Genomic DNA, 11,239 nt, shown 5'->3' with positions numbered 1-11,239 from the left:
TCAGAAAACTGTTGCACAGACCTACTCTTGAGCAGAAGTGCCAGCATTTCCCCCTAATCTGAGGGGGAGACAGATCTACTGGGCTGACTTTGCTCCCCCCAAGGTCCTAGTAAGGACAGGAGAACAAATCTTGCACTTGCAGAGGAGAACTGCAACTCTGCTCTGTTCATCCGCAGAAAACTGCACACACCTATATGAATGACTAATAGATTAATCTCACTCTCCATTCCTCCATCTCCTACAAAATTTCCATGAGAGAACAGAGATAATTTGATGATGTCGCCCATGATTATGCAGTAAGTGGTACTCAAGCTGTCTGCTATCACCTGGACAGGCAACTCTTGACAAGGGTGAGATTTCACCTACTCGTCTTGGCTTCTCAAATTAGCCTGATGCATCCAACAGAAATCCTGAAGGAGTGGATGTAGCCCATCAGAAGATTCAGCTTTTCCTCTCTGAAAAGCAGAAGCAAGAAGTAAGGAATCTTCTTGCAAACACTTTCTTAACAGAACATCCCCAAGGGGATCAGTGCCAAAGTTTTCACTGATAGAAAGTGGCAATTTTAGCACAGATGTTATGGACTTCCAGATTAAACACTGCTTTCATCGTCTCACACAGAAAATCCTGTAATAGGCCCTCCTAAATCCTGCTTGGTTTAGGTTTAAAAATGAGTCAGTGAGGCATTTATTTGGAACCCATTTTTTAGTAAGACAGTAAATAAACCTACTACTGTTCAACTCTTGCAAGTTACTGAAGCAGGAAACAGCTTGCTGCACAGCTAAGAATTCACAGCAGAAAAACACGTTGCATCAGCAGGTAAGGGGAAAGCAGCTGGGGTGGGACGAGATGCCCTTTGCACCCACAATCCTAGTATCGGAGGCACTGGCACAAAGGCCGTTAGCAATAACTCAGCAGAAAATTTTCCTGGTCTCAAGTGTGTATCAACAGTATGAGCATGCATATGGGCTATTCCCCGAATGAAAAAATACCTCCATTCATAATTTCTCCTTATGTTTATGCATCAATCCCTCAACTAAAAAAAGACTTATTAAAAAAAGCAAGTGGTTGGAGAATCCCTAATTGATTTGAAACTGAAAGGCTGCTGTGCCACAGGCAACATTCTGTGCCAAAACTTTTGCAGTAGCGTAACACTGAGAAGAACTTGACCAGAGCGTTAGGCAGTATTTTGCATGTTTCGGGTACAAAGATGTTCTACAAGAGACATCCCTATCATTCCTTCACTGAAACACAACTATAGCCTGTGACCACTACTTTAACCAATTGTAACAGAAACATATGGCCGATCATCTAGCAAGAATCCTTCGTTAAAAAGTTAAAAACACGTTGCCTAATAAATCTCTCACAGGCAGACGTTGTCCATAGGTTTCCTTAAGTGATCTCCTACTGCCCAGAATAAATGAAGGACTTCTGTCATCCAAAATAGGCAAGGCACCCCCAGGACCGAAACTTACACGATGTGTTGGAAGGAAGTAAAAAACAACAAACCAATAATACAAGTTAATATCCTGGTTGAAAAGAAAGCCTAAAGCCATCAGAAGAAGATTTTGGGAAAGGTCAGCTACAGCAGTCTTCTGGCTGTGAACCCGAGGTTCAGTAAATGGTCAGTATTGTCATTCTGACACCATTTTCTGTTACAGGTTGAATTAAAGTAAACAACAACCTGTACTGGGTCTGAATACTGGTGTTGATTTACAAACCAACAAGATTTGAGCTTTTACCCCAGCTGATTATTCCACGCACTCATCCACTCACACTCCCAAACCATTACATTTGCTAGGGTCTCAACTCCCTTCCCAGGAGGGAGGTTTGCAGCCAGTGTACCAAGGTCAGGCAGAAAACCATGTCCCTTCACGCTGTACGGCTACCCACAGTTACCAGTCCAGGCCTGTATCAGCCAAGGTTTCAGGGCATCCCCTGGTGTTCTTCTCCATATACCTTCCTCATCTCCACGATCTTTTTTTTTTCCAGGTTTCCCTTCCTTCTAAGGCTACCTCCAAAATCTTTCTTTTGGGCACATCTACTTTCCAGAACACTCCAAGCCCCCATCAAAACAATCTACATGCAGAACTACAAGACATGATCAGCCACCTCATCAATGGCTCCGTCATGTCTCTTAACTGGAGAATTCAGAACAAAACTTTGGTTATGTTCAGGTGTTATCAAATTTATAACCAGACTATATTGGCAGCAGCCAGCAAGTAGAAGGCTTGTTGTCCTGGAAAGCTCAGAAGCTGATCCATTCACCCCCACACATATATACACCAAGTTATCTGTTGTCTGTTAGCATTCGCAAGTTAACCTTTTCTTTTTGCCCACAAATGATAAAGAGGTCACATTGCTTGAAAGTCTACTATATTCCAACGCTGCTCTTTGACAGACTGCTGCTGTGCCCATTCTCAAGATGCTGTCCCGCAGCTGTTCCCGTGGAAAGACAGACTGCTGAACCAACAATGCTGTACCAGCAGTCACACTTCTGTCTTCTTGCCCTGCCTCCATGACAAAATAGTCAGTAGGGATGGGGAAAAGATCAGGCGGATATCTGAGATTGTCAGACAACAGGGGTTCAAAGGAACCACATGAGACTCCTAATGCATTAGGAGAAGACTACTAACAAGGATAAATAGTTGGGCAGAATCTGTGGGAAAGAATAAAGCAAAGTCATCATCTGGACAGGAAAAGGGAAAAGGTGGAGCCCAGGAAAACTGAAGTTCCAAGACCAATGCTGCTGCACTAAATCTTTGTCTGCAGAGATAATATATATCCCTCTGTCAGTCATGTCCCACTGACTAACTAACCCTGACAGAAGTAAAATTGTTATTATCCCAGCTATTACTGAGTGCGTATTATTTTCCCTTCCCACCAATTCTCTACTTTTCTCCAGTGGATACTCATTAAGACTGACCAAGTACCACAGACCTCTCTGAATCCCTAGCCCTGCATTACTATCTATTAAAAATACTTTGGTTTCCTTTCTTGGAGCTCACAGATTTACACAAGTTCCTTCCAAAGACTCAATTTCTGAAATTTTGAATTTGATTCAGTTATTGACATTTCAGAGTCCTCTCACAAGGTTAACAGAAGTCAACAAAAAAGACAAGCTATGTCCAACCTTTGAGGAGGCTGAAAACTGGACAAATATTTTGAAAGGAATTCAGAAACTACAGGGAGGGACTAAAAAATTTATATGGAAACTTAAGGTATCCCAAGGAATCATTTAGTCAATCTTCTCTTTTAAGAATATTGTTGGGAACTGCCTCCAGCTCCTTTGCTCTCTCATTATCAAAAGATCAAATCCACAGCTACAAAACCAAGAGCCATGTTAGTTACTCCCTTTATAAACACATCACAAACATTTGTGGAGGGCATCCTTCCAAGCTCATTCTGAAGGTGTTCAGCATGAACAATTTAAAGCAGACATTCAAAGTGTATTTCAAACAACAGGGTAAGGTCAAGTATTACTACATCCATTAAATTTTCCATAAAAATGTACAGAAGAGTGACTGGTCTCCAAAGTTTATTAAAAATCAAAGAATAGAAAACTTTACATAAAAATATGTCAATTTTAGCTTCCACATAGTTGTCCACACAAAAAATTTAAACATGATTTTTTTTAAACCTGTAGCACATAACCACAGTGATAGCCAGGCCAATTTATTTGGTTCACCATGACTGAAGTGTTACATGATACCACTTTTCAAATGAGTTTTGCTTTAAAATGGACGCTAGTATAAGACACCAACTAAAGCCTTTGAAGGCTCCTTAATGTAGTTATGCTCAATATTGCTAGTGTGTGAAGACTAAGCAGTACAGGCTCATGTAACAGCCCTTAGATATTATTTATGAATCAGCTCACAATTTTTAAAATTATTTTTTTTAATTGTGATGAGTCTGGAGCATTAAGACAAACTTTTTGCAAACAGATATGCACTACTCTACTTTGGAATGTTGCCCTCTCTCCCCTCAAGGACCTGTTTGTGTTTGACAGATTCAGTAATAACATGAACTACTTCTGCTTCAAAGGCATACAGCATATTAAAAAGCTTCATGCTTGACACCTCATTTTAATATTCAGATATCAGTTTTAAAACCTTCTATATCTGTACACAGTATAGATGTCCTGTTAACAGGATTCTTCAGCTTTCTCTGCTAGTGGACTTACATAACTGATCTGTAGTTTTCTGTATAGCTTAAGAACTCTCATTAAAAAAAACAGGAAGTCAGAGGGCGTGAGATGTGACCTACTCCCAGGACAACTGTGGTGCTTTAAAAACTCAGGGTTAGGCAGGATGTACATTTTTCAAAAAGTTAAAGACAGTGTTTGTCATGGCAATACACACTTGCATAGTATACCTGTATGCATCTGTAAATTAAGTGCCAGCCACTCATACTGTGTACAACACTGGGCTGTGCTCTCCTGCAATACATTAAAAGATACTTCTCGTAATGCTTAGAGCAGCTGAAGTACTTTTTATATATTTGCTCTTAACAGAACTAATGCATACTGCTATACAGATTCCTTAATGGAATCAACATATTTCCTTTCTCCACATTCCTTAAGCCGGGTACCTCTGTTTAATAATGTTGTTTGAACCCAAACATTAACAGGTTACGTTACTAAAATGCATCAAAGCGTGTAGTTCACAGCTTTTTAATTTCACATCAGGACTTGAACCAACCTTTTTCCCCTCCCTCTCAAAAGTTTTACTTCTGGTACTACAAATGCTGGATTTGTTGTCTAGTTAAAGGAATAAAATTAAAACTCATTGGTCAGAGCAAGACGACTGATAGAGGCCAGACAATGAGCTAAAAAACACAGGGTCAAAATGCTTTGGAGCTTAATACCTTCTTAAAACCGTAAGCCAAATCGCACTTTCATTGTGAATCAAGAAGCCTCAAATATTACCAAATGTCATGTTTGTAACACTGCTCAGACAACCTGCCAAAACTATGAACCCAACTTAGATAATGCAACCTGGGAAAGGATCTGTAAATTAAAAAACCTCTTCCCCTTAAATATAACTTACGTGACAATATGAAATTAAATTAAAAATTCCAAGTTATTGCACAAATTATACTTCCAATATTTACAGAGCAAAAAATTCTGAACTTTGAAAAAAAAAACCAGGAGAGCAGCAAATTTACTTTTATGAATTCCCAACCTGATTTGCTGCAAAAAAAAAAAAAAAAAAGAATTCCAAGGGGCTGAAGTTTCCTTCACTTCTAAAATAAAAGAAAACAGAACCCACAAAGGAACAGATGTAGCCACAGCAAAAAAGCCACAGCATTTGTAAATGTCCTTGCAGTTCTAGTGTCAGAGCTGCTTCGGCACTGTATGAACCATTGTGGGAAGGCAGAAAACAAACTTCCACATTTAATAAGGCTTCACAGATAAGCACAACTACTTCTTGAAGATGGACTGAACCACCACACAAAGAAACATGCAAAGAAGTCAGCTGCAGATATTTGGCAACACCAATAAAACGATGTGCTGGACGCTGGTCTCCATCCCTCAAGTTGAGTGGCACTCACTCCATTTGTCTGAACAGGGAAGGTCATTTTGGCATCTGCCATTATCTGCTCAGACTAATAGGCAAACTGTCTCTGTGTTTTTTTCTTCTCCATATATTACGATTGTACTGGTGGTGTCCTCGGTTACCAACTGGTTGCCTCATGCCTCCACTGCTGACAGGGCTGTAGCTGTTGCCTTGGTTATGAGTTCCTTTCATGGAAAACTTCATTCCACCGTGCTGCTAAAAAACACAAGACAAGCACTCAGTTTAGGCATACAAACAACTGAAACAAGGCACATATTACCCGTGGTATCTCCTCAACATAAAGTCATTCCCACAGAACACTGCTTGAAGCAACTAGTCCTTTCGTGCTTGTCTAATTTTAGCTGTGCAAGTCCAATGGCACTAACAGCTTAAGAGGTGTTTTCTGAAGTAGGTGTCCTGCAAATTAAATGGTGTAGATTTCAAAGCGTCCTTAAAACCCTTGGATCTCAGCATGGAACACACTCCCTACACGTCACCCTTATAAAAACAAAGATCTTCCACATTAAATACTGTGACAGTTATGTCTATTTTAGAGGATCTTAGCAAGAGCATGACCAAGTGAGATACTCCATAAGACTTTCAGAAACATCATGGATAAATGTAAGGACGTGATCATATGTACTGATACATACAAAGCATGAGTCTGCTTCACCCATAATCTCACTCAGCTACAGGTAAACCAGCTGTGGCTTGTAAGGAGCTTGTAAATCCTACTGGTCTGATCATACAGCTAGATGGCTCCTATACCATACCGCACATCCAGACCAAGGCAAGAAAACTGAATGATCAGGAACATAGCATGACATTTGTTTTGGGGGAATCTCCAATAACTTGGAACAGAAACTGCCAAAAAGGTTTAGTGGCAGCCTGAGTAAATCTACCATACCATAAGGTACTACAGGCATCCCTATCACTTAGTGGCATACAGTAAGTTGGTTTAATGTGTATGTATTTAAAATGGCTGCAAGAATTTCAAAAGATTAAATTGAAACAGACTTCCCAAATACTGATAACTTCAATGCAAACAACCTGACACCTGATGGCAATAAATTTAAGACAGACAACTGACTGCCTTTAACAAAGCTAATACATCATTTTGTCTACCCTAAGTGGTTAAACAGGAACACCATAAAGCTGACATTTGAGACAACTGTTTAGAATGTGAAATATCTGCAGCTACTTTAGTAACCTGTATTTCCAAACAAGTTTGGAGTAGAAAGAAATATGAGAACACCAAGCCATCATTACAGTGATGTGCACAAAACCAAAACAGTTATTGAAGGCATAATTCCATAAGCAACATTTTACTGTCAAATTATAATTAGAAGAGACACTGAGCATACAGTAAAACAAACTGGTGAAGACTAGTATTAAGGAATAAAGTTAACTGCAGCGTGGCAAAAAACCCTTAAACTGTTTTTTAATTTGTAAAGTGTGTCCTACAGCAACCTAATCAACCTTCAACATGCACCTTCTAGACTCCCAAGACAGAGATGCTAAGTGTAGACTATCAATGGTATAATATTCAAGGACATGCAGAAAAAGGGAATGCAAGCTGAGAATCCCTCATTCTTAAGAGACACAACTACCCAAACCTTATTTATTGACATATGTTGCTAAAACATCTACTGGAAGCTATTTATGAAAGTCAACAATATGAGACTAAAAAAATTTAGAGAATGTTTTATATTTTTGGCAAGTGGTCCTTCAAGCAAACACATCTTATCACATCCTTGTGCAGCAAAGTCTTCTAGTTCAGGAAGTGTACATCTGACTCAATTATATCAGCAGACAATTAAGCATCTACATTAAATGAGGTCAAGATACTAAAAATGATCCTTCAACAGTTAAAACACTCAAAACAGCCAGTCATTACAGTTACCCTCAACTATATGCTGAAAAAAAGACACAGGAAAACTTTAGTTTTGCCACTGTACAACCAGAACAAAATTCTGACCAAGGAGCATACAAAGTCTCAGCAAGCCTATCCTCTTCAGCTGGAAATGGGAAAAATCTGGCAACTTCATCCTCATTTTGGTGATTCAGAAAGAAAATTATTGGGGGCAGGAAGGCAGGTCACCACAAGATCAGACAAGCCCCACGGCAAGTATGACAATTAAACCTATCTACCTGTATCCTAAAAGAAGTTGTATCCCTAGTTTATTCAGAAGGTAATCAAACTTCCAAACAATGATTAATAAGCTAGCCAGAAAGCAATCTCTAGCTTGTCATGAAGCATTTCACACTGTTTTTTAGGCCATCAAGATAAAGACTGTCAAACTGTCAAGAGCAGAATCTGAATCCATCCGTCTTACAACTCAGCAGACAGCAGGTACTTAAGGAAGTTGACTCAGGGACCTCTTAAGTCAGAGATGTTGCCTTTGTATTTACTAGTTCTCAACTAGATATTGTTTGCTCATTTGTTCGGATTTTTTAAGCCATAAGCTTTTAGCATCCTGCATCTTGTGCTATGGCATTTCACAGCTTAAATGAGCATCATGTTTAATTTGAACCTACTATCTGATGATTTTTTCAGTTCTTGGAGTAATTAATTTCTTGTCATTCTGCTCTCTGACTTTTCCACATACTGCTGATGACTACACAGACCTAGATCATATACCTCCTTATTTTATTCTCCAGGTTAAAGAATCACTCATTCTTCACACAGAAGCAATTCCATATGTTTGACCACTGTTTGCCATCCTTCCGTATTCTTCTCCCATTTGAATTATAACTTTCATCTGGTGTAGAAGGCAAAATTGTACTCACTGTTCATGATGGGGGACATACATGGATTTTTACATGATGTTTTCATTACTGCTCTTTATTCCTAATAATGTCTGAAATCTGGTTTGACACTCAATTCTCAGTAGGAAATCAAGAAAGCATTATCAAAGCAGTTTTCTGCAAAAACATCAAGATCTCATCTTTGCAAGAAACTGTCAGCCCAGGGCATACCACTCTTTACAAAATTTAAAGTATTTCTCTCCCTCCTGACGCATCACCTTGAAAGGTCCTGCACCCCTTCTCAGTTGGCCCTTAAGGAACTTAACACCACAAGCAAACTTCACCACCCTTCATCCATTGCCTTTCAGATGTTAGGGAGCACGAGGCCCAGCACAAACTCCTGCAGGGCTTGGTGTTCCCTGGTGAACTCCATTTACTACAAAAACTGAATCTTTGTTTCTAACTAGTTAATTCTTTACAAGAGGGCACATATCTTCCACTTAATTTCTTTCAGAATCTTTGGTAAAATAAGTTTACTTCATATCTTTTGGAAATCCCAAGACGCTGTATCAAACAGCTGTCTCTGGTCTACACATTTCTGGATATTCACATGCTCAGGACTCCCATAACCACCAAGAAATGGCAAGTCTAATGTGATGATGGCTGAAAGATCAGATAATCAAAAAAGAAAGCCCTACATCTGTGATACGACAGACAAATCCTTAGATGTTTTGACTTCTTTAGATCTATTTCTCTTGATAGAATAATCTCTCCCATCATAGGGCTATTGATTCAACAACTGACTGATAGAACTGGTTTGGTTTTGGGTTTTGTTTTGACAAGTCTGTTGAATTTGAACCTCTGCAAATAAAAGTTGCTAGATCTGGAGGGAAAAACTAAAAAAATAAAATGCATTTAGACAAGCCCAGGGTTGGCAGGGAAGGGTGGAATTCTGTGTCACATAACAGATTAGAAAAATTTCCAGAAATTTTAAGAAATTTAAGAAAAGGATGCTCCTGGCCTTTACCCCAAACACCACAAACCTGGTGGAAATTGAAATGCCAAGAAATTATTTACTATGGAAACAAAACTTTTATTCTTAAGTACTGGCAAATTTACTACACAAACCTGCTAACATTCAAAGACTGCCATTGTTAGAAAAGAAAATTTATTGCCAAAAATAAATCACCTACACTTTGAAATAACTCAAGTAACACAAGAGAGCTGAAGTCTAAACATAAACAGGGTTTCTGAATTGGTTTGGTGTTTGGGTTTTTTTGCCTGTTAGCATCTCTAAAGAAAGAAGAAAAAAGCAGAGAAGTGTTAGCAATGAAAATGAAGTATCAGTACTCTAAAAGAAAAGTGTGTATACATACAGCACTCAAAAATAATTGGTAAGGACCTACAAAGCTAAAGTTTAGAAAAGGCACAAGACAGTTTAGAAAGAACACATACTTACTATTTTGTTGCTAAGACTACAGGATTAATGGCCATGATTGAATCTAGTCTGCAGTTGATCGGAATTGTAATCAAACTCATACTTCAAAATCATTCCATGTGAAATATTATGGAATAGTATTCAGAAGAACTTTAATGCACCATTAACATTTTAAGTATCCATTTAAATAACTTAACATACATTTTCAAAGTTCTTTTCAATTTCTCACCATATTTCCAAATTCTCTATTTTAGGCGTGTAGCAAAAAAACACGACCAAAAAACCCAAACAACAACAAAAAAACAATCAAAACACAAAAACATAAAGAACACTTTTTTAAAGGATTTATGTTTACTTTCCCACTTTGAGCATAACATCTGGAAATATACTAAAAATATGTATTTTGCATGTAAGTAAAATTTAACTTCTTTATGAAATAAATTCACTGTTTTGCAGAGAAACAATGGGCAATGACCTAAGCAACATTTTAGTCATTACTGCATGAGCAATAAATCAAGTATTAGGCAATGGTTCAACCTAGCCTCGTTACTTTACATTAGCTAACAGGATTCTACAAGATATTTGCACTAGCCACCTGGCCATACTCTTAATCTGGTAGGATTTATAAGTGGTTTAGACTTCTAAGCTGAAGTACAGCAAAACCAAAGTAAGTTCTTACTCAACTTGTTTAGAACTGGTGGTCTGGGGAAATAAGGCCCAAAGTACTGCAAACTTTAAAGACACTTCCTCTCCTTTTGGACCCCTTGTTCAGACCTACTGGCTACTTTCAGCTACAACTGACAAGATCTTGAGTCCTGAACAGATTTTATAAAATGAGCCAAAACCCATTTCTGCTCCTGTTAAAAGAAGAAAACAGCATTTATGCAGTCAGCTGTGAGAGGAGCAAAGAAAAAAATCAACATGGAGATTAGAAAGAGTTCAGAAGAAAGAAAAGTTTTAGATGTTTCTTGTCTTCTAACACTAGAGACTGAAAGACTCAAAGCCACAAGGGAGCAGGTTATATTGGTCCTTCGTACCCTATTTTACTTTGTGTGGTAGCTCTGCCAGTAGCCTGTAACAAAGAGAAGCTTTTTGTTCTCTTCACCTTTAACAACAGATTAGGCAAACTACTGTTTGAGAGACCAGAGGGCCTAGTCCCTGGAATGAGTGACTGACAGTAGATACTACCATCATAGTCTGAACATATTTTGAGCTACCTTGTGGTAAAGGAAGGAGAATCTGACACACAAAATAAACACCCTCTTTGATCTTGTCACCAGTCAGGTTTCAAAAGTGAGGGGGGAGAGTCAAAACAACACTACCAGAAGACAGAACTCATACTGCAACTTCGCTGCTGTTGTGACATGGGCCATGAAATGTTATCTGCATACTTGTCATTAAGGAGAACGAGATAACAGCTTCTCTAGCGTAAAGCTGACAGTTTTAGACCTTAAAGAGAAATCTTACCTCACTGAGATTTCTCACCTTTTTATTTGGA

At 38.6% G+C, this 11,239-nt stretch overlaps 1 protein-coding gene across 4 annotated transcripts in view; it reads right to left on the bottom strand.

Moving 5' to 3' along the window:
* Window positions 1–3,522: 3,522 nt before the first annotated feature.
* Window positions 3,523–11,239, bottom strand: part of TENT4A (terminal nucleotidyltransferase 4A) — a 62,392-nt gene continuing 54,675 nt past the window's right edge. For 2 of the 4 annotated variants that reach the window (XM_049824072.1, XM_049824074.1), the window contains one exon: window positions 3,523–5,771. In XM_049824072.1, the coding sequence (XP_049680029.1) occupies window positions 5,592–5,771 (180 nt within the window). In that variant the 3' untranslated portion in view covers window positions 3,523–5,591. The remainder of the gene's footprint in view (window positions 5,772–11,239) is intronic. The other 2 variants (XM_049824073.1, XM_049824075.1) reach the window with 1 other exon arrangement.

Source organism: Accipiter gentilis, chromosome 20 (genome assembly GCF_929443795.1).
Source record: "Accipiter gentilis chromosome 20, bAccGen1.1, whole genome shotgun sequence".
Taxonomy (NCBI): Eukaryota; Metazoa; Chordata; class Aves; order Accipitriformes; family Accipitridae; genus Astur; species Astur gentilis.
The sequence above is the reverse complement of the archived record's forward strand: the minus strand, read 5'-3'. Positions and strand labels throughout refer to the sequence as shown.